This window comes from Monomorium pharaonis, chromosome 2 (genome assembly GCF_013373865.1).
Source record: "Monomorium pharaonis isolate MP-MQ-018 chromosome 2, ASM1337386v2, whole genome shotgun sequence".
NCBI lineage: Eukaryota > Metazoa > Arthropoda > Insecta > Hymenoptera > Formicidae > Monomorium > Monomorium pharaonis.
In genome coordinates, this window is record NC_050468.1 from 23,924,766 (window position 1) to 23,952,159 (window position 27,394).

At 42.2% G+C, this 27,394-nt stretch overlaps 1 protein-coding gene across 1 annotated transcript in view; it reads left to right on the top strand.

The window, feature by feature from the left end:
* Window positions 1-692: 692 nt before the first annotated feature.
* Window positions 693-27,394, top strand: part of LOC105830444 — a 113,353-nt gene continuing 86,651 nt past the window's right edge. The window contains exon 1 of the mRNA XM_036282445.1: window positions 693-3,552. Within this exon, the coding sequence (XP_036138338.1) occupies window positions 3,543-3,552 (10 nt within the window). The 5' untranslated portion in view covers window positions 693-3,542. The remainder of the gene's footprint in view (window positions 3,553-27,394) is intronic.

The following is a 27,394-nucleotide window of genomic DNA, read 5'->3' on the forward strand; positions in this document are numbered from 1 at the left end:
AACAGTCGTATAAGTTAACGAACGCACGAAGAGCGATATAAATACATATGTACATCGATCTTTGCGAGACTATTAGCAATCTCTCTACACGGACCTTTTAGTATTGATCTTTGTATTTTAAGCATATCAACTTGGAACAAAATAACATTCTTTGAGTTGAGCGTAGCATTCTTCAAACACAGAATATGCTGAAAGTAATTAAAATTGTTTATTATGCGAAGACAATTTTTTTAAGTGCGTTTTGATTAGTTTTGTTGATCAAAGTGAACAATGACATTGTAATAAGACGTTAATATTAAGTATGGCAAACTGTAATGGAAGATGCAAAGTGTATCTCTGATATTTTTTATTATCTACATTCATGATGGCTGAAAGCTTTAATAGTGGTCGGACCGTTAATGTAAGAGCAAAGAAACAAAAAAGTGACCTTAATCATATCACGCAGACGACTTTTTGAATCCATTTAGTTTATAAGAATAATCGCCTCAGAAATGACAAGTGAGCGTAAGAATGACCGCTTCACAATAATTAGGAACGCAAGAAAAACAAGTTGAGGTTGAAATGGAAATGAGTCAGCGAAGAAATTTTTAATATTAACTAAATTCTGTACAACTTATTCGTAAATATTTTGTGCAGAATTAATTTCAAGTTCAAGATAAAATTTAGCCTTCGGTAAAAGAGAGAGAGAGAAAAATTAGAACAAATGCTCGCTTCTTTTTCAATATTCATTCACACTTAGCTTTGCAAGACAAAGTGCAAGAAGCGCTTGCCCTCGTTTAGAAATTAACCCGTTCCCTGAGGCGTTTCCTACAGTCACGGAATCCGCACGGATTACGCGGAAAGTTGTAAATTTTACGAAGAGCCCGTTTATCTTCGCACAACGAGCTATTTAGTGCGCTCATTAGAGGGTTCGGGGTAACGCGCGGATGTTTATTCATAACGCCGATTTTTCCATGTACGTACGTGGGGGACCGTGCGGAGGTTCTCTCACTCGCGAATCGGTCAAACCATAGCGTAGACGTGGCGCGCGATAAATTAAACATAATGGTGCAAACGGTGTACGCCTGCGCGTGTATACCGCGGATTCTTCTCGCGACCCGCGCCTGTGAAACGCCCCGAGGCGCCCCGGGTTCACCGACACCATCGCGCTCTTACAGACTACGGTGTCATTAAAATCAAACTGAAATTCGCTCATTATCGTTATTAAAACCGCTCATTATTAAGGTTACATGTAGATAACGAAATAAGAGAAAATGACAAAATAGAAGTGAACCATTCGAAATATTGGGATTTTAATCATTTATAAAAATACAGGATTTTAAAAAATTTACTTGAAAATTAAAAATCTTTCTGATTCTATTAAAATTGCGCGCTGATTCTATCTACTCGTTTTGTATTGTGAGTATGAGTTCTTGTTATAAAAACAGAGCTAAACTTTAAACAGAGACTTAAAATAGAAACGGCTGAGAATCTTTTAATTTTATCTTAATTGTTATTTTAAAGAGAGATAGAATCAAATCGTTTCAACGCGCGGTAATTGAGAGTTTTACAAAATTGTAAATTCCTCGAGCAATCTTAGGACTTCGTTTTTCTGCTTTCTGATTTCTATAGAAATATGAAGTGCAGAAGCGCTGGCATTCCTTCGGGGTCTTCGACGTGTTCATAATATAGATACTCGGCTAACATCTCCCTGGATCCTATGAATTTTTCTCTTCCGCGGTTTGGCGTAACGATCCATGATGCACGGTGCAATCTTTTGAGGCATCGAGCAGCGATCCATGAGACTCTTCAGATCTAGCTTCCGTGAATTTGAGCAACGATCTGTTTACTGTAAGCGATGACGATTCTGTCTGCAACCTGATCGTCTATTTACGGAACGACCGATGTGTAGCGCATGATATGGAAATCTTTATGAACGACTCTCTTTTACTTTTCCTACAAACGGTTGCTGCAGTCAAATGACTCGAAATCACTCGGCGATTGTTTCTCGTTTTTACAACTTTGAAATGCGCTCAGATGAATCATTTCTATCTTTCATTTTTTGTTTTTAAGAACGCTTATTCGATCGTCATTAATGGCATTCAATATGTCGCTGGTTATATTACGTTATTGCATTACTGACGATTTGCTCCGGTAATTGATTTTTATGCACCTATGTGGCAGAGGACTATCTGAACCGTAACTTTAAATTACTTTGTGTAATATCGTTCTGATGAGGAAATTATACTCGATGCAAAGCTGAATGTAGATTTTATATAGACGTAGTGTTCAGGCGAACGGACTTCACTTCGTATCTAATCATTATCTGGTTCAACCAGTATCGTTGACCCTTTCAGGAAGGATACCTGTTACCTTGAAGATAATATCAATGAATTCTTTTAGAACAGCCGTTGATAGCATTTGCGAGGAACGTTCATCCGGCGCTGTCCAACTGTTAATACGTGGTTAATAACTCTTTCATAATTTATTTCATGCCTGTTGGTCTTATTGTTCCTTCAGTCTGCGATATCATCTTTATTAAATTGTACACAGCGGGGGGGCATTAATTTAAGAAGCAAAAATCGGATTGCGTGATTTAACATTAAATTTAATTAGTTTCTCTTAGAAATCTTGAAGTTATTTTAATATTATTTTTCAAAAATAATATATTTTTGTACATTATACTGCGTGATTCTTGATATCTTCAAATTGTACCAACGATTAATTATTATTGTTCGTAACATTCCCAAGTTGTTGCAGTAGACATAGGATTTTTTATAGCTGATCGAAGGGTTTGGAGCCCGTTAACCTTCCAAATATACATGAAACGCCGGCTCTACCTTCGCGAGATAACGCTAACTGACCTTTACCTACAGTATCGTCTATCCAGGGAGACACTTGAACCGTGGCTATCTGTGTCTCGCGTACATATACCTTATACAGACCTTCGTGCAAGCCGAAGATTGGTTCCAGGCGTTGAGCTCACTGACTTGCTCGCGCACGTAGTGACTCTACCGCGGGGTCTAGTCCCTGTCGTGGGAGTGCAACAGAGCGAGACGGAAATATCTCGGGCGGTGAGCCGCGCGAAAGCGCGAGTGAGAACAGGTGAGAAAACAAGCGCGCACGAGAAAGAGAGAGAGAGAGAGAGAGAGAGAAGAGGGAGGAGGAGAAGGAGGGCCCGAGAGAGGGAGAGGGTACGTGTACGTAAGCGGCGAGAGAGGAGTTCTCTCATGTAGAAGGAAAAGGAGAGGAAGGGAGCACTCACAGAAAGAGAGAGGCGAAGCAACCAAGAGCCGAGAGGACGGCCGGCCAATGAGACACCAGGCCGGCGATGACGTCGTCGTTGTCTCACATCCGAGTCTCACCAAAAGTCTTCTCCGGGTACCAGTTCGTCCGCGGTCTCCCGGCTGGACGAGGAGGTCGTCCTCATCACCCATCGTGTGGTCGCCGTTTTTTTTTTTTTTTTTGGTTTCTTTCCTTGCGCAGTGAAACATAAACTCAGCCAAGATTGCATCCTGGATACGCGGAGGGATTGAGGCGGAAGGAGGCTGCTGCTGTCAGCCATGGGGACGGGTAAGTCCTTGGTGTTTGCGGAAGCGATTTGACCCTCGTATCTATCATCCTTCCAAATTGCGTGCCGTATACTTCGCGTTCGGGGTAACCGCGCCAACGTGCAATCGCTCTACTTTCCAATGGAGATTGTTTTCGCACCGTATGGAGCACTCAGGTCTCGACGGTTTCCGTCTTGGGAAACGTTTGGGCACGATGGGAACCAATTTGGGTGGCCGCTCGGGAAGCCGCGGCAGCGCGCGAACGCGAGGTTCAGTGATCTCTTTCGGTACACGGCTTTGATCGACACGACGGCAGGACTTCGATAGAAGGACCAACGTGATGAATCGGCCGGTCCGCGCCGCTGCCGCAGATAATGTTTTGCGGTCCCGCAGGTCGTCGATCGTCGAGACGACGTTGAGTTGCGACTTTGGCCTCTTCGAGAGTCAAGGCCGAGATTATTCACGAGTGTCTATCGTCAACTGGAATCACTCCGGGGACTAAACTCCATTTCAAGGACACGATTAGAACGTCCGTCTCGTGTGTTAAACTCTCAAACTTGTTTTTTGTCGTTACCGCACTCGAAGAGACTTTTAAGACCCCACGTAATCTTGGAACACAATTTACGGATTAGCGCAATATAGGGGGGATTGCGTATTTCCTGCTAAAACAGGATGTTCATCCTCGACGTAACAAAAGAAAAAAAAAACTTCACTATCGCCGGTACTATTTTCGATCAGTTCACATCGCGAAAGTCGACGAAAAGTCGTCCTGTTCTCGTTATCAAGTCGAAGATCTCGATGACCGACCTCTCCTCTTACGTACTTTCATCTCGCGCCGCTTTTAGTAACAGGATCGTCAAGTTCACTTTTACGAAGTAGCCAGCCGAAGAAATGGTGTCAACTAGAGAATAACATTACACCTTCGATGGAGAGGTCTCTCCTATAAAGATAACAAAATTTACGCGCAATTCGACTCGCTGCCTCGACCACCACTTCGTGCATTTCGTGGAAAAACGTTGCGCGCTTTTGTCGCGAAATTAAATGTCTACTGGTATTACATCAGGATGCGCAGATCGGTGCCGACCTTTAGTACATCCTTTAGGCAGATGGTGTCAAGGATGTGCGCGAGGTGTGTTGGCGGCTCGATCAGAAATTATGCGGTCGCCTGGGCGTAACGCGAATCAGATACCTATTTTTTTCTTTCTTCTCTTTTTACATGACAGAGAGATAATAAATGTACACTTATTCACCAACGCGCGATCCGTTCACGAACGAACGCTTTCGATCTTTTTACCTTTCACCCCCGCGCCGGTTTTATCCTAGCAAAAATATCAATTATCATAGAAAACTCGACACACACGCACACAATATATATATATATATATATATATATATATATATATATATATATATGTATATGTTTAGCAACCATGAGAGCAGATATTTCCAGCCTCTCGTTTGTTCCATAAAACGGTTGAAAGTGATCGCATCATCGGATATATGTATCATGTCGGTGTGCGTGTAAGCACTTTAGAAAGTGGCTGCAGACGACGGCGATATGTACCAACGCCGACATATTCGGTTAATGGCCCACCTTAACAAAGAAAAAAAAAAAATAAGTCGGTCGGAAACTCACGTTGGTTTTTATCCGAGCGCGTTTTCCACAATTGATTAGCTTCCGGTAATTAAATTATCGCATTAGCGCACGCGACTAGAGTTCAGTCTATATTTATATAGACTGTCGGAAAAGTCTCGGGTGTAGATAATAAATTAATATGACTTGCCGTCGAGTCTCTCTCTCTCTCGGCACTTTGTTATGAGATTGCTATGTTGCGCAAATGATGAAAAATGACGTAAACATGAGTATCTGAAACTACAATGTTTTTTTTTTCTTCTCGGTCTCGGTGTCTCGCGGTTACTTTTCTCTACACTTGTGCACAGTTTCTATTAGTCACCTTTCGTTTCTATTAATCTGTTATGTATCGAGTGATCTCTCTCGAGAGAGTCTCGTGTCGTTTTTTTGCACCGCGCGCATCTAGATTGCGCTTGTCAGGCGCAAAATATTAGCTCGGCAGTAAGAGGAGAAGATAAAAGGAGAAAATCGCTCATTGCGATTGATTGCGATTCTTCGTATCTCAAGATATGAGACGTGATACTCATCATTCGCTGCGCCCTTTATGAATGCTGTCTATTGAGAAACCGGAACTCCGTTCGGCTTGCCAATAAACGCTCGCGGGTAGGCGCAATCTCGAAAGCCGGCCGTGTCCAAGTGCAGTGATTTTCGAGCGGACTTTACTTTCTGTGACAAGGCGCATACCACCGTGGCCCTCGAATCCGGTTTTCATCGCGTGTGCACACCCGTCCCTCGCGGGTTCGATAAAGCCGTTCGTGCCAAAAAGGCCCCTATGACGCGATCGGAGACAACGATTGAGAAAGAGACTGAGAAAGAGAGAAAAGAAATGAGAAGAGAAAGAAAAGTGGAAGGAGGGGGGGGGAAGAGGGAAAGTGGCGAGAGAGTGAAGAGCGAGTTTGGAGTGAGTGAATAAGGCGCGACTTATCAAGGATAAGGCGAGGATACCCGCGGATCGACAGGGATCGATCCTCGGGGTGATCCCTCGCGGAGCACCGCGGGCGCCATCGCGGCCGAAGGTAATAAACGCGAGCTTTTTCTATTTTTGATCCCCTCGAGTTCCTTTCTCTTTAGTTAAAGAAGATCGCGAGAGGAACAACGTGGATTATTTGAACGATCTACTTTTTCCTTCTTATTGTCCTGATTTAAAGTATTCAATGATAGGAGAGAGAGAGAGAGAGAGAGAGAGAGAGAATTTAATTCACCGAGACGCGTAGTTGCGTATTTGGAGCGAGAGAGTTAACGATGACCCCATTTGATCCGCCCACTGTAGTAGCGTGGCTGCTCGCATCATCTTATACAGATGAATGTTCGCAAACGGTCGCGACGAACGGGTCCTCTTCTTCCATTCGCGTCTTCGCCCGCGGTTCTCGCGGGTTCTCGCCGTTCCAACGTGAACTATTGCAGCTTTGTTTCCTCGTACTTGATATTACGATATTATATCAAGTACACTGTCGTTGCCGAGCGCAATGCACTCTCTATTACTTTGCCACGGCGATTTATTTTGCTCGATTCGAGCGAGCGTGACGTCGTCGCCGTTGGTTTAGATCGACAGCGAAAGGTTCGACATTGCCGAGGTCGCAGTTGTGCGTAGAAACCTGCAGTTTCGCCGATTACAATGGGAAACGTGGTTGGGAATTAGTGTGGTTTAGAGCAAATAGCTGCGATGGTCGATTGGCTACGTTGGCGTGTACTTCGCTTAATGCTTTGTCGTGTTTGATGACAACGGGAAATAAGTGGCAGAGGAATACAAGAAACGATGTAATATTGTATAATAAAATTATATATATAATTGTTAATTGTTTAAGTGTAAATGTAATAATTATTATTATTAATTACAGAAATAAGAATAGTTTTTTTGCACAAGCTTTTACCTAGTATTTACAATTCTCTTTAAACAATTGAATAATGTTTTTTAAAAAATTTTCGAAACATTCGAGTGCAAATTTTTAAAACATATAAAATACTAATAAAGTCACTTTTACGATATTTTGTTATTTTTGTATTCTTCAGTATTAGTACATTAATATATTTTTTTACAATTTATTTTGATAATAAAGAAATTCTTTTAAAATCTAACACGTTATCAATAATTATATTGACATTAGATTTGTTTATTGGAACATAATTTAGGCTATGCTTAAAGTGTTAAACAAATAATAAATACTCCGCGACACAGTTTGGATCATTTTATTTAAAAAAAAGTGGTAGATATTAAATAGATAAATATATATCAATTTAATATCTACCACTTTTTTTTAATAAGATGATCCAAACTGTGTCGCGGATTATTTGAAGCAGTAGCTACTCCTAATTACATGGCATTACATTCTCTAACTTTCTAACTATTATGGTAAATAAAAGCATCGGGCTGTGAGCTTCGCGTAGCGTATCTGACATGTATTTCTTTCGTAATACGCTCGTACTTAGCGTGTTATTCAATCTTTTCGAGGGAAATAGTTTACATTCCAAATATTAATCTTATTTTCTAGCTATATTATATGTACGATAAATCTAATCGAATATTAACGTCAACATTTGGAAAGACGAATCCACAATTGGCCAATTGAGAACACCAAATAAATAGAATGACATAATAATTTTCTTTTTACATCTGCCTGATAATAGAATGATAAAATAATTGGAAAGTAACAATATCTATTCAACAATTACGACAGTCTTGTGTCTTTCACAGTGAAGAAGGTTAAAAATAAATTACGTGTTGAAAACTTCATTACAAAACAAGTCAAAGAATGTGTTAATAATTAATCAGTTTTTATTGCGGCCACAAAAACAACATAAAATCTTTCAGTGACCGCGAGTGACTCGATTTGAACTTGGCGCTGACAACCAAACTGATTGCGTAACCGTATACGCGAAGTACACGTAGATATTGCACGCGCGGCCCAATTTAAACGCGTTCCATCGACTACGCGCCGCCGCGCGTGTGCGTCCCTGCTGGAAATAATTAATAATCATAGCGCAGTCGTCCTCGGCGGTACTTGATTACTCGTCTGTGGCGACTCGCGACGCGTTCTTTTGCGGTATCGCGGCGATACCGCATTTTCGTCGCCGACGATTTCAGGACAAACGCGGCCTGTTATTATCCGTGTCCTTACACGGACCCCCCCCCGAGACTCGAGACATCGTCGTGAAATTTAATTAAATCTCATTCACAGAACGTAAATTATCAAGTACATCGACGTGTTGTTTCGTAAAATCGTAATCCCGTAATATCCGCCTATATTTTGACGTTTCAGATGTGCAACACGATAATTTTCAATAGCTGTCTTTGTATATATTTATATAATTAAAAAAACAGAGTGCTTTGAAAAACAGCTTAGTAATAATTGATAATAAAAATCAAGTTAAGATGATAATTAAGCTTTTGTGAAATTTCAATTAAATAGTTCAGTTAATATAATCAAATATCTAGTAATAGTTCATAACTGTTTAGTGATTTGTAACCATTTAATGATTTGGTTACTATTAATATAATTGCTAGTTATTATTAAATATTTAGTTATATTAACATTTAGTTGAAATAATTATTATAATCAAACTTCTTTTTTAATTATATCTAGAGGAAAAATAACGAGAGCAATTCTTATTTATATTATTAATAATATTGGCGTATAGAGACCGCCACCAAATTAATGTCTTATGCAATCTAGATGAAAATCTTACAGCCGGATATTTATTCAAAATGGTCGGAATACTCGCCGTACGCCTCGTGAAATCGTTGCGTTGTACGTCTTCGCGATATGGAAATCAGGGGGATGCCATGAGTTCTCTCTCTCTCTCTCTCTCTTTCCTTCTCTCCGCCAATCGGAACGCCGCTCCAGGACCCGTTCTCCTCCCGCGACTCTTTAATTAGCCTGAAAACTGGAATCAAGCCCGCGGCTTGTGGATTGAGCTGATCAATGCATCGCCCTTCGGGTAATCTCCCGATAGCTCGCCTAGCAATCTCCGCTTGCGCGACTATGTCTTATTATTATTCTCCCCCTTTCCCCGGTGAACGACGCGCGAGGGGAAATAATATTTTCTTTTTGTCTTATATCCTTTCATTCCACTCTCCATTGTATGTACAGCGAAGCAAGTAGCAATCTGTAAGTCAATGAAAAATAAAACTCTATCGCGCGCGCGCGCGCATTGAAGATCGGGACCAAGTCATCGCGTGCAAAATGCGTTTCTCAAGTCGAAACTTCGGAAACGCGAGGCGTTTTCTCGTGCGATTTTATTTTCGACGCTTCGGCAGGTCGGACATCGGTGGTTTCCTTTTTTCGCGATCTTGGACGGGAGGCCCCTCGTATACCCTCGTCGAGCGCAAACCCTCGGCGATTCCCGCGATTGTTTCCGTCGCGGCTGCATTCCCGACGATCCGGAGCGGCCCCTCTGAGGTCAGCGGCGGCGACTGCCGCTCGCGCAGCACACCAGGCTCGTTTCTTCTTGCGAGACGAAGAAGAGCGCGTGGGGAATGTGCCGATGCCCATATAAATCCCGATCGGGGAGGCAGGCGCATTTTACTACTTCTAAATCGCGCTTAGCAGGAGCGCGAATGTGTATACACGTGCGCGAGTCCCCAGGTTTGGGGATGAAGATAGGTGAACGAAGGGATCGTTAGACAGACGGTGCACAAGCAAAACTGTGCGACCGAGCGCGCAACACGAATAATTAACCCCCTCCCCTCCCAGTAAGCGCGTGTATCTTATCCATGAATTTTTCAAACCTTTTTCAACGCTGCCTCCTTCAGTAAAAAGAAATTGAGGGTCCAATTTATCTACAATGAATAAATTAAACAGAAAACTGAAAATAATAATTGGCTTATTGTTTAATGGTGTAAGCAATGTGGGGTATAATTTACGTCTCTTTACGTTTAAACCTTTGACGCGCCGGGACTGAAGGGTTAATGGTAATTCCTGGAAGAGAAGTTAAGATTTATTTACAGGTTATATACACCCCGAGGAATGCGCGTCACTCGGCCGCGTTCCGTGAAGGGGAAGGACGGCCAGAGATGATATTGCAATTAGCGCGTCGCTCCTTGCAAATTCGCGCCGGTGTACCTGCCGGCGTTGGAATTTAATCCGCGTGTCGCGCGCGCGCGCGTATCTAGTTTTCACCATTTTAATTCGCTACTATGTAACGTAAGAAGCATCACGCCACCACCACCGCCGCCGCCGCCGGTCGTGTAGGTACGGTCTCGGTAGAATCCTAAGAGCCGGTTTCGCCGAAGGCGATTAACTTTAACCTTGGTCTTAGCCGATTCTCCACCTCCCCGGGGTCTCTCTTTCTGGAACTACAAAACTAGAAAGAGGCAAATTCTCTCTTTTTCCTGTGTGTTTTCACAGCGCATTTTAAATGTGTCGTTCGACTCTCACCTCCTATTGACATTGAACGCGCTCTTACATATTGTGCACACACGGCGGGGTTTAGAATCACAAATATTTTCGCGGTAAATTTGCGGTGAACCAGACGGGTCACGGTGGCTCAATGAAATTAGTCAAAGGCGGTTGCTAAAACGCGTAAAAATGACTCGCTCTCCGGGCAATGTTGATGCATACAGGTAGATAATGCGACGGGCGTCGTAAAGGAAGGAAAAAAAGGCTTAATGAGCGAAACATTCTCGAAATTGCATTTAAGACGGGAAGATTATATGCGGCGCGCGCGGTAATTTGGAACATATCAAAGCGCATCGGGCAGACGACCGAACGTTATTACATAGTACGCGCGTATACACACACACATATATATATATATTATATACATACATACACACACGAATCGCCGTCGTTCCGCGGCAAGAACTTAAAAATGCGCGCTCCGTGAGAAAATTTACAGTGTCGTTATCGGTGCCGACTTAATACATCACACTCGGGAGGAAGGGGGAAACGATATCTCTCTCTCTCTTCTTCTCTCCCTCGTCTCCACGGGAGTAGGAGCGAGAGACTATTTACCACATTCCGTCGGTGGGGTGAGATATTAGTAATTAGAGATACAGATACCCTTGAGAAGGGAAAAGAAATCCCAGCGGTATAAAAGCATTTATCACGCGCCCGCACGCATATGAATCTGTGTCTCTCGCCCGTCTCTCTCCGCGTTTATTCGCGTAGGCGAATAATACGTAACCGCGTACACACATACGTACCCTGAGAAAAAAATGTTTTAAATTTAACAAAATTTTTCAGCTTAATTAAATTTATTTAGTCTTAAATATTAATTTATTTCACTTAACAGCAAATTAACAATTTTTTTTTTCTCAGCGTAAGACATGGAAATGCATTACGCACCCCTCCCGGCCGTCATTTTTCCCCGACCGACCGACCGATGTGTCGGTGAACCCCCGGCTACATATATTAAGATTACGTTTCAGTTACGCTACCGTGTAATATACGTGTACGTACTCGCGCGCGCGCGCGCGCGTAAAAGCGGTGGGTGCGTACGGCTGGGATAGAATCCTGCACGGGGCGATGATGATTAACCGTGGTAAGGTCGATCGGTTACGCCGTGCCGGTGTCCACGTCAAGCCGAGCCACGCGAAAGTGGCCGAGGCGCGGTCGTCCATTGCCGATTATAGGCATCCTCCGTTCCCGAGAGGAGACGACGACTCTCCCGTTCTCTCGCCTCGCTTCCTCCTCGCTTCGCGCATCCATAATGTGTGTGTGTGTGTGTGTTGTTTGTTTGTTTGTGTGTGTGTGAGAGAGAGAGAGAAAGAGCGCGTTCGCGCACACTCCCTCGCCGCGCACCTTCATGCGTGCGAGAGCGTACGTGCGTGCGTGTGCGCGCGTGAACATCGGTAATGTCGATCTTTTCTCATCCTTCCTTTCCTCTGGGAGCATTTTTCCGGTCACGAATGAGTACACCTCGCGACCTTCCATCTCGCATACCTGAGCAAACGCGCGCTCGCGTCCGCGGCGCGTCGACGCGGCTGCGGAATGAACGATGAATTAGGGTCGATCGTGTGACTGCTGGATTGCTCCAAATTATTGGTTAAGTTTGAAAACTTGTTTTTTTTTTTTTTTTTACGTAACGTGCACGTTAATCGCAGATTTGGTTCTGCTAGATCCATTTGTAAGAATGTAAATTAACTTTGATCTCGAAGTAACTTATACTTTATTTTTTTTCTAATTTTAAAGATTAGAGAAAGATAAACAGTAAGTTGAACCGAGATCAAATTTAATTAACAATTTTGCAAATGAGTCTTGTCGTCTATATAGCCATTCATATGAGACGTAATCTTGGAAAGATATGAAATTTACATATGGAAACTGTAGTTTCTATCCATTGACAATTTCCACGAACAAAGAGGGATTCTGAGAGAGAAATCGTAAAACAAACAAAAAAAAGACCGGGAAAAAGCATCACATCTCTCTGGCTGGTTTAAAGTAAGATCAGGAAAAAGCATACGAGAATCGCATTGTTATACTTGAAACGGAAGAAACTATCTAGTAACTTCAATAGTCTATTCAACCAAATTACGGCTAGAAGATTGAGAAAATCACACTATTATTACCGTTTTTATAGTTTCAGAAGTATTATTTGCAGCTGACTATGGAGCAATTTTTTGAGAAAAAAATTCTTTCTACTATTTCGCTCGATCTACACTATAAGTGTAATTGAGGTGCAAGTAATCATATAACAATTGCTGTAAAATTAATTCTAAAATATATATTGCATAAAAATATTCTATTCGTAATTACCATATGCAGAAACCAATAATTCAAGAAAGTAACGCAATGTCAAACTTTAATGCATATTAAAAATTATTTCAATCGTGCGTTATATACTGTAAACTGATTTGAAGTAATGGCGCTTGACAAATCACAGCCATATTGGAAATCCATTTCGCGAGTTCCCAGGAAAATTCCTTTCTGTTCTCATTCCTTTGGGTTAGCTGGAAAAAAAAAATCACCGCTAGTTTTCCCGTTGGTGGTACATACATTTATACATTTAACACGCGTTTCCCGCGACTTATGTACGTGGTAACGCAAGTTTCGTTTCGCGATCGGATCGGAGCGGGCCGTGAGGAAAGTCACGAGAGAAGGAGGGGGAGCGCGGCGTGTATAAGCCACCGAGATACATTTTCCCTCGGTATTGAGCCTCTCTTTCTTTCTCTCTCTCCCTCGCCCTTTCCGCGACGTACGTCCTTCTCGCGCGCCCGGTTACGTCTCGGTCGCTACACCGCGCTCGGTCTTTCCACCTTGTGCTTCGCCGCCCAGAAGCGGAGTCTTCTTCGACCTCTCGCGGCCGTCAAGTTTGCAGGCGCCATTACTCGCTCTCTTCCCCTACCGTTGTCCTCCACCGCTCTTCCTCCACAACATTCCCCCTGCACCATCCCTCTTGCCGCGTACTCCACCTCTTCTACTTCTACTACTACTACTACTACTACTATTACTACTACTACTACTACTACTACTACTACTACTACTACTTCAAACATTTCTTCTTCTTCTTCTTCTTCTCCTTCTTCTTCTTCTTCTTCTTCGTTGTCGTAGTCTTCTTATCTCGCTCGTCTCTACGAGTCAAGGACCGTTCTCAAGGAGGTCGCTCCTTTTAACCGAGCGTGTACTACACTCGCGGCCTTTGTCTCCGCGAATCGTCTTTACATAGAACACCACGAACTACGTTAAGGGCATTCTTCGTCCAAGTCGCTCGCAAGATGGTCTCGCTTGATGCAGCTCACTCGGTTTTGTCGGATCTGTTTACTTGTCGATTATTTTTCCGAGAGATATACGCATTGCTGGATATTTTCGCATACAGTGTTCAGATACGTGGACGGGGTTTTTTTACGTATAAAATTAAAATGCGATTATATGAGTTCAATTACGATTCCATTAATATAACTTTACGAAACATTACATAATAAAGATAGCTTGTGCATATTTTTACTTTTCGATGAAGTTTATTGATTTATTTTTAAGTATATTATATTAATTACTATTTAAATGGAATTAATTGGAACTAATACGAAGAATTAATCTTTCGACTATGTGCGCGCGCGCGTGTGTGTGTGTGTGTGTGTGATGTAGAAAAAACTTAATCAACGGCGGAATCTTAATTTTAAGACAATTTTCAATGGCCGCCTTATCTCTCTTTCAAACAGTTTATCTAAAGATTGATCAATAAACTTTGTAATTGAAATAATTGGAGAAGGATACTCAACTAGATTGAATCTGAGCACACACAAACGACCATTTTTGTATCGCTAGATCAGATCTTTTAAAACTATTATTAAGGTATAATTGAAGAATTAAAGAACTTGGTCTTTTAATATTGTCTTTACACAATTTCTTACGTTAGCTTTTCGTTCCCGTGCCTCGAAATATCGATGATCCGAACAGAAACGCGTCGTCAATCGTGGAAAGTGCGGGGAGAGCTCGGACATCCTGTCCGAGGGAACAATCTCGTCTATCACTGCGCTTTATTACGATCAGTAATTACCGATCGCATACCCTCCCCAATGCCTCATATTCTCTCTTTCCTGCTTCCCTTCCAAGGACATAAAAACTTGGTCGTACATTCGTCACGCATCGGTGGCTAACTACAGGTCCTGGACAGGTATACAACCTATACGCCAGTTGTGGAGAAGCCTCGCTTCGGGAGAACGCGCGTCTTCGCGATGGTATAGTCGCGCATCGCTGATCTAATTGGGCCGTAATCGAAGGACGCGTGCAGGGCGCACAGTTTAACGTAATGCAAGGTACGGACGGCGATTTTGCACCTTGCGTGACACCGTTGAATTAACGGCAATTAACGTTGAGTGCAGACTACTCAAATATTTCTCTTTGTTTGTGCCGCGCCGGCGGATCTGCGAGGGATATGGGGAAAAAGGATGGAAAAGGAGGGAGGGAAACGGAGAACAGTTGTCTGGTCTAGTCTGCAGCAGGTGTACTATCAATCGCGCGTAATTAAATATAATTTCACCTTACTGTAAAACTCACGTTACGGCGGGAGACGCGTTACGCGCACGAGCAGTCGTGTTCCACACCGGTTAAGGAAACGCGTTGCGGAGTTTTTCGAACGAAGAGAAACGAACTATCGCGAATCGCGAAACAAATTAACAGTAATTTATACCTCGATATGCCGGATTAACGCGGGAGAAGGGACGCAGGTAGCAATTTGAGTGTTTTCCAATGTATGAGAAAGCATCCGAGAAATGATCGAGACCGGGAATTCCTCTCTCCCCCCACCCTCTCTCTCTCTCTCTCTCGCCTCTGGGAAAGGTATCCGACATCGCTTCCCTCGGGCCATTCGGGAGGGAAGCCGTCGCTCGTCAAGGGAATCGCAGGAAGCGCGGGCTCGGCATTGCGTAACGCGTGTCACGGGCACGCTCTTCCGCTCGCGCGCGCGCGCGCGAGCGGATTTACGCGGATTCCCGCGAATCGCGATCGACGCGGCGGATTTTATCATCGCTGACGACGATGATTACGGAAAGGTTGCGTAATTTATCTCAAGTACGCGCCGCGATGCGCGCGGCGGCATTTGCATAAGGCCGGCCCCGATCAACAAGAGTCGGCGCGTTATACCGAGGAGATTGTATATACGCGCGTATTATTCGCAAATCACGTTACGTCCGAGTCATCATCGCGCGACGATGTGTTGTACGTATATGCCATCGGTCGTATACGCGCGTATATACACGGATTGCGTACGCATTGTGGAAACGGTAAAACGGTGATTTCCGCGACGACGAGGTGTGCGGCGATAATGACGAAAATAAATAAACGCGTTTGCATTCGCGCGACCGCGGACACACGGATGATTAATCGTTATCCCCGATGTCTAACCTAACTGTAAACGTCTCTGTCTATCGGGGATTTAAGAAATTCTCGCAATCTAATTATTCAGATTTTATGCGGGAGACCATGCAAATTGCGCACCGGCGTTTCCGATGCGGTTGTATATCAAACCGCTTCCCATTAAGACTAAAATATATTCAGCCATTAAAGCGGTCATTAAGCGAAAGGGGAATGCATCTAAGCGATCTTTGATTCTGTTTGAAATCTTAATAATAATTAACGATCTTACAACGATCGGAGGGGAGAAAGGAAGGGAGGGAAGAAGGAGAAAGAAGGAACGAATCGAATTCCTGTATACATTGTAAAATATGCAAGACAGACGCGGCGCGCGGCGGAGCGAATCGCAGGAATCCAAATGCACGTTTCCCCCAGTCATCGTTGGCTCGAGGGGGTTCATCCTGTAAAAATATCGTCCGCAGGATCGCGGGAACAACCCTGGCTTCCGGATCGTCTATTAATCGCGCGATATTAACGCTCTCTCTCTCTCTCTCTCTCTTTCTCTCTCTTATCCCGCGACGAGACAACGCGATAAATGCTGCGTGACGTGCAGTCTTGTAAAGCGCTAAGGTGAAGTTACTCTCGCGGATACGCGCGACGTAATTCCCCGCGATAATATTTCCATGGCGCGCGCCTCCGCGCGCGAGAACGTCCGACGCGCTCTCGCGGGTTCGCCTCTCTCGCGACCTTCCACCCCTTAACGGTTTACGGCGCAATTATTTCAGCCTCGGGACGACGGTGTCGGAGAGGGTCACGGCGCAAATTACTTTTCGAGTTCCTTTCCGGAATTCCGAGACGGAACGACGAACCGTGGCGTTACGCCGTCGTACGGTATACCACACGACGTTGCCTCCGCGCGCGCACCGTGTACCACTCATTACACGGATAATTTGATTATTGTTTCATTGACTGCAGGAGTCACGCTTCCGCCGATAACGATCGCCGGCGACTGAAGGCAGGCGACGACGACTCCTTCCGCTAGCCTTGTCCGCGGATACTCGCGAGCATGCAGATAGAGACGACGGCTCGACATTCTGAAAGGCCGTATGTAAGCGCCGGGAATGAAAAAAATTCCGCGGGGATATTATTTTCTAAATAACGAGCCGGACGAGCGTAAAACAAACTCTCTTTACGTTTCGTTTCGTGTCTCGCCAATGAATATATTCATTGGCACCGACACCTACGGTGTTTTTTTTTTTTAGCCTTTTATAATGCTGTAGACCTTGGGGCGTTTTTCAGCCGAGGCAATTGGAGAAGATTGCGCTTTATGGCTTTTCTTGTGTTGACTCTTGTGAATTATACATCTTTGGCGATTAAAAATTCACACCTTCGCCAATTTTGGATTGTCTCTCGCGTATTTCAAGTTTTCCAATAAGCGTACAATTTATTTCCTCTTTCACGCCGTTATAAAGATAGATGAAGGTCACCAATACTGGTGTATTTTGTCTTGGAATATATTTCTTACGTAAATACTAAAAATAAAACTTTGAAAACCCACGGAGAAAATTTTATATAAAAAATTACCGTGTGCGATAGCAGCCACGCGCTATGTTATAAGAAGGAACTTTAGAAAATTGTCTTATAAGTAACGTGTGTGTGTGTATATACTATACAAATTTAATGAAAAACAGTAACAATTTTCATAATTTTTACTAAGATTCTCTCCGTCCATAAATATAAATTAGAAAGTGTCTTCTATCAGGTATAGCAGTTTTTATAATACTATTTATAATGACTAATATTTTTACAATATAGGCAAAAATAAACGTTTAAGAAAATGGGGGTCTCAAAACTGACATAATAAATTTTTAGGAGCCTTTCTTCACTTAAATGTGAAATATTTTTTTGTCGTTTATGCAAATACCTACAAATGCTGTGTCGCACGACGCAAAATGTAGCCCGACTGTACATAAAGATTAGATTAATTAGAATCATTTTTAGTAAATTTTACATAGATAAAAAATCATGAATGCATGAACCATATGTGAGTTTTGTTTCATTAATTATCTAAACAGATCATGTTTTTATCACTATTAATACAGTGCAATGTTTCATTTCTGATAAATAAGGGCGAGCTGCTTTAGAAAGCCTATGCCCAGCACCGGCGCTTTTTCTTTATTGAAATATATTTTTCACGAAACCGTACTTGTGAATCTTAATTGATCCCTCTGCTACTGGAGTTTGCTACCTCTCTTACTCACCGCCCGAAGCCAGTCTTCCGTGTGCGCTTGTAAAGGGGTGTACTTGTAATATTTCTTCTTCTTGTATCAAGATTTAGCCGTTCCGCTGCTGGCGGAACAGGTACATCCTGGTTATGAAGTTAAATTACATCCTAATTTCCACTATCTGCATGACGCTTAACGACATAGCGGGACACATCTATACGTAATGTGCAGCATTGTGGAGGATACGGCGAACGACGTCTTCACTCCTCCATCCGCTGTCTTCGCTCGCGACGCGGCCAATAATTTTCGTATCAAAGGACAGGATGAACGGAGACAGAGCGAACGGGGAGAGTGTATCCATCGCCGCTACCGCAATTATATCGCGTTACAAGGGAGAAGCATCACGCTCTTACGAGCTAAACCGCGAAAACTGATGAGAGAGATGAAGTTGATAGCCTTCCGAGGAGACCGGACAGGTTAAAACGATGTCAATTTGACGTGTTGTTGAAATTATTGTTCCTTTCAATGGCAATGGTTTGGCCAACATGAGAGATTAAGTTAACACATCTTGTTACTTTAACTATTTCTGTTCTTTTCGCGTTTGTACGTACGTGCGTTTCGTCAAAGCCGGTACGTGATGTCGGCGTGAAACAAAAGCAATTTGTGACAACTGTCGATATGTAGGCGCCTCAACGATACACAAACATTTCAGGGGGGAAAAAAATAGCTTACGATGTGTGCCGTTAAAACGGTGAATTTTCGCAACTGCGCGGCAATCAATTTGCGGACTCGTCACAATGGGCAACACGTGTTAGACGGCGCGCGGCGAGAGATTGCTGTAATTTACCGTTTCGCGCCAGTCATCTAGGCGTGTATATTCTACGCGTTTCTTCCAAACCAATAATAATGCGCTATTTCCGTGCCGGCTATGTTATGCCTAAGTACCTCATCGGCTGATAATACGAGCGATTCTCTGGCACCAGCGTTCGTTTCCCGTTCTCCGTGTATATTTCTCTGATCGCGCGCGCCGCTGTTGTTCGCGAGGCAGCTCCCTCCTTCCCCGTGTGACTCACGTTCTCTTTTTAACTATCGCACAACGTGTCCGCAATAACCTGGCGTTTGTAATCGGTACGCGAGGGAGAGAGAGAAGAAAGAAGGTAGTTACGTTGCCGTAAACTATACGGAGATAATCTTGTTTCGACTTGAGTCACGTCTAAACTACAATTGAGTTTATCCCTTTAGCGTGATGAATGAAATGAAATGTAGTGGTATCCTATTCAATACGGTTAATTAATGTAGCAAAAAATGTTACGACAGGAGCAATATCTCAACGATACTTTTATTTTAATGGAATTTTATTAAATAAAATTGTTTTTTACGTATGTGTTCACTTTACAGAAATGAAAGCAGTAACAACAGTGTTAATCATTTTTACAATAAACAATTATTGACCAATTTAATATTACTAGTATTAACCCTAAGAGGCAAAAATGCGGGGTGTTTTATCACCTTAAATAAAATTTAAATTACGTTCATTTTTGCACATTTCTCGCGTTTCTTTTGCTTCAAGTGAATTTTTCAGTATTTTTTTGACAAAAAAAACCATCATGTTTGTACATTATCGTTTTCTTCATAAAAAAACGAAGAAAATGCACTATTTAATTATTTATCGTTGGTAGAAAGAATTAAGACACTCGAGAGAAGCTTGGAGTGACGTTCACTCCACTTTTATCTTTGAAGGTATGCAATTCCAGTTTTGTCTTGTATAGGATTAAATTTCTGTAAAGGTGTACGTACGACATCAGGAAGTTCTGCTTTTTCTCTCTCCTTTTAATTGCAAATTTCCGATTACAGTTTTATCCGAGATCTAATTCGATCCGGCACGGAGACTGTGATACTTCACAAAACTCCCAAGTGCAGTACATTCCGGCGTGTAAAAAAAATGAAGGATGACAGTCATCCCGTAATGGGAGGTTGACGTGACGGGGAGGGATTTAAAAGTCATTATATAACAGGCGGTGATTATATCCTGCACTGCACGTCTCGCGCGTGACGGTAGAATCGCCACGGCGATCGATTACGCGAGTCCCGCATCGCGAACGTCCCGCTTACGCGAGCCTTAACTGGACATGCGTGCGTCACCCGTGCGCGGTTGGTGAGTTCAATGCTTGCAACAGATCGGCGGCGGCGCGGCGGCGGCGCGAGCAACCTCGCGGAGCCTCGCACTCCTGTCACCGGTCTTCCCATGTTTAGGGAGAACACCCGTTAGCGCGTCGTTGCGTGGCACGTACGTATTATATCGCACGTACATATGTGCGAGCGAGGAGGAGAAATTTCCTCGCGGACGGATCGATAGACCGTCCCGATGTAAATGAGCTCTAAATTCCGCGCGCCTTTTTCGCACGCTTTCTGCAAATGCGCCGTTTCTGCGAAACTTTCGTTTCGATTCACTCTTAAGAACGCTCGGGCGTTGGGTTTTTCCCCCCTTTTCGACAAGGCGAACTTTTCCGTACGGCAACTTTTTCTAAGCAATCAAATCCTTTCGAAAGATATTACGAGAGAATTGCGCGTGTACTAGATTATCGAGTGATCATCATTGCAAATTCTCCGATTTGGGGCATATGGAAACGATAGAATTTGCACGCGTGGCGTGCGCGCGATCCGTTGGCGATTAATCAAACGTACACGTCCGTTATATATTTCGCTTCCAAGCTGAGCGATTCCCACACATACACACACACATACACACACACACACACACACACACACACAGAGGCGAGATGATCCGTTTGCAGTCCACTGTTTGTGGGATTTCAGTGCGTGGGAAAAAAGCACGCGGAGCAAATCGTTGATGTTGGCTAATATGGCAATAGAAACGTCTATTACCGTGGAAGCTGACTGATCGTGCGGTTATATTAAATGAAGAGGCTTGCTTGCCGTTCAGTGGTAATTCATTAACGATAATAGGTGACCTTGCTTGTGTTACTCTCTCGATTTTATCCGGGTGTCCTGTTCATTGAGTCACTATGGTCCTTATCGTTATTTTCACTTTTTCGTAAATCAAATTTACGCTTTGTTTCATTCTTTCGGTTTTATTTCATTCATATAAGTATTATTTAAAATTTATCCATTTTATTTGTTACCTTTGTATATTATTAAATCGGAGATTTTACTATGTAGAAAGTTTGTCTTAATTTTAGGAGAATTTGAATCAAATTTAACGCGACTGGCGCACTTGAATTTTCTAAAAACGTTTGTTACGTAACATCGCGATTATAACAAGGCGCGTCGTATCCCGCGCGCCCAAACCAGAAATTAATTATCTCGCGAAAACGTGCGCCGTTACGCGTAATACAACGCGAATCTTTTAACGAGGTTGCAACCGAAGCGAAAAAACCTTGGCTGTCGGTCGCACGATCCGCACGGATACGGCGTTATGGATGCACTCGTCGGATCCTCGCTTTTCCGCTTCTCTGCTTCCCGCGTCATCTTACTCGTCTCCCTCGCACCGTTGCACTTCTCACTGCTCTCGAAGGATGGGAGAACAAATGCTTTTCTGCGTGGAAGAAAGCGCGTTTGTGGGAAGTTAATTTAAATACGGACAAATTAATGAGAGCATCAATAAAGTATGAATGTGAATATATTTGTATTTAAATTAAAGAGAAGCCAAGATTTTATATAGTATCTCTCATTCATTCTTAGGCAATTTACATAAATCCATTCCAATGTAACTTTAATCTCGATTTAACTTGTTTTTTTCTTTTTCTACTACTAACAATTAGATAAAGAATGAAATAATTAAGATTAAAGTTAATTTTTACACACACACACACACACACACACATTGGTAGAAATGGGAATAAAATTTTTAAGAATAATCTTACAAGCCCAAGAATTTATTTAAGAAATCTTTAGATAATCTAAAGTATGTAAAAAATTAATCTAAAATAAGAAATTATAGAAATTTATATAAATATAATATATTATATTTTGTATAATACAATTAAGAAATTTTTAAGTACTTAAAGACTGACCTTGAGGATTTAAAGAATATAATGTGGTATTTTTAAATTTGACGCGTCAAATATATTCCTAGTATTATGCGTCGCATTGTGACATCAAGTTAGAACTCAGACTTCTGCTGAGGACAAATAAAATATTATTTCCTTAAAAAAAAAAAAAGTGAAAGAATTCACACAAGACGGCGGAATGCTCGAATGCAGCTCACGATTGTAACCTCAATGGCGAGAAACGGCAATCCGTTACGTCCCAGCGATAGATCTTCATACGGTACACAGCAATTTTGTCACGAACCGTTAGAAAATCGGCCGGTGCGGAGGCGTCTTCAACTCGCGGGCGTTCTTTTTAATCACTGACACACTAATTTGCCGCGGCGGCGACGGCGGCTTGTTAGGATACTATCTTCGCCTCTCGCGTCCGCGATCTCTCTTACTTTTCCATTGACGCTCACGATGTGTAATCGCGGATTTCTCGGCTGCGATTAATTTATCGGGGACTCTCGACAAGTATCGAACAAACAGACCTTCGGGAAACGAGATGCACATTACATGTAGTCGTTGGAGGTCATATGAATCACGTTATGTATGATTTTAGGGGTAAATATCGGATGGTTTACACAACGAATACACGGATTGATGAAAATATAAAAGCAGAAATAAACGTACAATCTTTAACATGCAGTTTTTTTTTTATAAAGTACGTAAAAATTATGTTTGACAGATCTGAAAATAATTTTCTTAGAAATGTCAAAATAATTATTTTTATTATTAGAATGTTCAAACCTTTTGCAGCATTGTTCATGATCTTCGAATCTTTATAATTATTTTGATGGTCCAACAAAGCTATGTCCAGCTAAATTTTTATATAGGTAAACAGTTCTTCCCGTGGCTATATTTTAAAATTTTTATTATATAGAATATGTGTCCCGCTCATTTAATGTGAATTTAATTTCTACATTTATCTCCGAACGTTTACTGCAAACTTAATTCGTCACTTCGCCTCGGACAATTCCCGACAATTCCGGTAGTCTTGGAGAGTGTCTCCTCTCCCGTTCCTTATTCTCATATTTCACGTGACTCCCCGTAACTCGACCTTACTTCCCACATTCGTGCACCTAGAAAATGGATACGCCGCAACAACAGGCTTTACTGTTAGACAACGGCGTTTTACGATCGGAAGCGGCTGCAAATCGGCTGCGAATCGTACTTGTAAAATAAGCGAACGCGGGGGAGGGGGGAAAAATATATAAAATATAACGGCTCCGCGCGTGAACGTCGTTAGCTTCGGGAGGAAGATGCAATGCGCCGCGGCGTGCGGCGCGCCACGTGAGGATTCTCTCGCCATGTGCGTGACGGCGCTCAGGCCGAGCGTATGAAACACGATTATAATTTAACACGTCAAATAAGTTGATGCGTTTACTACCTAGTGGCAGCTATTGTCAATTAGAAACATTTAAACGACGCTATCGCGCTACTCCGCGACGTTAATTGCCATGTAGGTTGGTCAATGCACTTATTCATTATTTACCTACGTATCGCGAGATGCGGACAACGATGTTATTAGATGACGAGCGCTAATACCGTCTTGTATTTTCCTACAGTAAACAGAGGCGACGCGTGCAATTTTTTATTACACGCAACACGGAGGATAATGGAATGTTTCGGCAGGAGTTGCCTTTTTTTTTTAATCATCGTCCTTCGGCCAAGGCCGCTCGGTGCAATCAATTCACCTAAACCAACATCGCGATAAATGTTCACGTGCGGTATTAGATCAGGTGTTTCCCCATATTTTGCATATAGTCAAATAGACATGCTGTCGATCGTTTTCACAACGATGAACCATAAATTACGATTGGCCGATTGCAAAAGCAGCGACTGAGTCATACTCGTTTAAGGCTAATTAAAATAAAATAATAATCAGCGTTTATATTACGCGCGAATGTAAATCTTGTTGCAGTAATATAATCTTCGATTTGCTCAGAATTATTATTTCTATTAGGACGTGTCAGCGCACTTATATATTGTCTGCACTTATTGCGAGTGCCGCACGCGTATGTTGCAAAATCGATTCGACGGTCAAACGAGAGACCTATACACCCGTATATACATTTGGCTCTTACGCCCGTGCATTTGTAGAGTAACCGAAAGAACTTTCACTTCGCCGCAGAATAATTCTGTCTCGCTTCGCTCACCGCTCTCTTGTTGCTCTCCGCAGTGGGCGTAAGTTTTAGGGCTAAATCGCGCCGTCTGCTTTGTACTTTGTTGATTCATGCCGGATGTTGCCTCAGGCGAGCGCGATCAACCTTCGATCGTGGCTAGAATTCGAATTTCCTAATAGGAAATGCGGCGCTGCGCTGCGACGAGGCACTGCAGGTTGAAGCTGCGCCCGATTCCTCTTGCGAGATGTCAAATGGTATTACCCGAGCACATTCGTCTCTATTACGTATCCACATTTGAAAAGCTGCAGGGATAGAAAAGTGATATCGGAGATCTTGTTTTAATATTGTAAAATTACTTTAGAACGTGCATAATCAAATTTTATTCGAATTATTATATAATGCTTTAATAATATTTTAATTATTTAAATTAAATCAACACATTCTTATATCTGAATTAGAAATTATAGCAAAAACGAAGATAATTAAAATATACAGTTTTTTATTTAACTGAAAGTTTCTGAAATAAGTTCCAATTTTTAATATTGTTTGAAGTAGTATTCATTTTTTTTTTTTTTTAATTGAAACTTGGTGGCCAATTATTTTTGTGAGAAAAATTAAATTAAAGATAGTTCTATCATTAAACCAAAAAAGTTTAAAATAATATATTTATAATATAACACAATCGATAAAATGAATAATAATTGTAGTATTATTTATATTTATAATATAGCATTTATTTTTAAAAATTGAAAATCGGTCGCCGATTATTTTCGAGAGAAAAATTAAATATAAGTTGTTAAAAATTGACATATGCGATACAGGTTCTTGTTGAATCTTTAACTTTGTATTTCTTTTTTGGCAGGCTCGTACTGTGTAAAAAAGAATTAAAAATGTAACATTTAAATGGGATTAAAAATATAAAATTTAAATCCTCTTAGACACCCACGAAATCCAGTCATACGTGATAAAACTACATTAAAAAATTGTTTAATTGTAACATTAATTATTTTCAATAACATTTATCAGAACCGGTAGTTTCATATTAATTCGATTATCTATTAGTTGTCATTAAAGTTTATTGAGTATTATCCCTTCAATATAATGTACATTATAAAGAATATTGTAGAGAAATAGCCAATAAATTGCCAATATCATATAGCTGCGTATGTTCGAATGAAGATTTATTCGAAAGTCGGCGGGTAATAGCGATCAAAGGGTAATGCAGCTTGGATTGCGTCGAAGTTGATAGATTACATGATGTTAGAGAGAGAGAGAGAGAGAGACTTCTCCATAAAACATTCGCTATTTTATGTCAAAGTTTAAACCCGTATTATGACGTTATCGTCCGATCATTTTACCGGCGACTCTCGCGATGATGCGTGCTAAAATTGTATTTTAATGTTCCATGAACGTCGTCTATCATTTGACGCAATTGGCGACCGTCTGCACGGATACTGACTTAAACTTCCTCCGTGCGTTCAAGGATCGTTATGAAATGAAGATAATCAGCGATCCTGCGGTAGGCGTTACAAGAACAGAAGACGGTCTTCCGGGGAAACAACGCTGCAAGTCCACGAATTGCGCGGCGAAATTTAACAAAAGTCAAAATAACGTCGTTAAGTTCGAGAACGAGAATAATTGACATGCGAACGCAAACGCGCGGTGTGTTTCGCGAAATTCTGTGCGTCGCTCAAGTCGCCTCTCGCTTCCAGCGGACAGGGATTTCTTCCACCCTGCTATTTTCTCCGCGGAAACCGTTAGCTCGAATTATGGATTCAGATCCGGCGATCTTTCAGCTCGATTTTCTGAACGAAGTCGATTGTACGTGCCCCCGATAAAACGAGGAATATGCACAGTCCCGTTGTTTATGATTGTCCGAATTAAAAGGAAAATACTTTTATATCAATGCTCACGTTATAAGTTACGTACTTTTGGATCGCGTATCAAAACGTAAACAGATTCCGGCAATTGTGACGAGGAGAAAGCTTCTTTGCATGTTCTTTTTTGTGTGTGCCTCTTTCTGTAATTATCATACACATATAATAAATAAATATTCATACATGCGTACGCGCGCGATGCATCTTGACACACATGCGGATTTGCGAAATTAAAGAAAGACATCGGATAATTAGAACGCTGCGGGACTGCCGCTGTACCGCTTCTTTTATTCCATCACCTTCCATTGTCAGTTGTCCTGTAATTAAATCGTAAATATTCATGTTCATTAAATCAATTACTTTGTTTTTGCGATAAGTATCGGAATTTTAATCATACATTTCCGTTACTTTTTTTTTTTACCCCGAGCTTTACGCAGCGCAGATTCAGCGCGTTGATACTTTCGGGAAATGAGGATTAAAGCCTCTTGCATCGCCGTAAACAAAGGGAACGCTTCGCTCGAACAAAAGAAACCGCTTCGTTTGCATTGCTTTACTCGGGAATTACGCAAAGCGCGTAAAGGAGGCTCGTGCGTGAAATCAGCAGCGCCCGCAGCGTAGGAAGATTTGAGCGCGGACGGTTATGCAATTAAATCGTCGACGGTGGGTGCTAAACATGCAAATTCGTTCGCCGGCGACATTACGAAGCCGTAAATGTCTGTCGCTAAAGGATCGACGCGACGTCGCGATCAGCCGCGAAGCATGCAAATGCAAACTAAGGCTAATCTATAAAATGAAAATGAAATGCTGTCTCTGCGTCTCGTCGCCAAGAGAAGCCACCGATCTCTAATATAAAATATGATTTTACGGCGACCTTGTGCTTAAAGTATAGGCGGTTCAACAAGACACATCGTACGTTTATTCGTCTTCTAGCGAGCAATATTTCTCAATCTTTAGGCAATCAATAATTTATAATGTTTGCCATTTATAGGCATCAGCTGAACGCTTCGACGCCCAAAGCGACACACGCTCTTCCCGACCTCTTAATTTAGTCTCGTTGCCCGCGAGGACCGACGGTCGAGAGAAAGCGCATGAATTTTGATGCCGAATATATCGGGCTAGTGATTTCTACGAGCAGCGATTAGCAGTAAGAGGGACAACGTCGCGCGCGTGCATAACAGCTGTTGACGGTTAACGAATAATCTTATTGTTTCTACGCTTCCC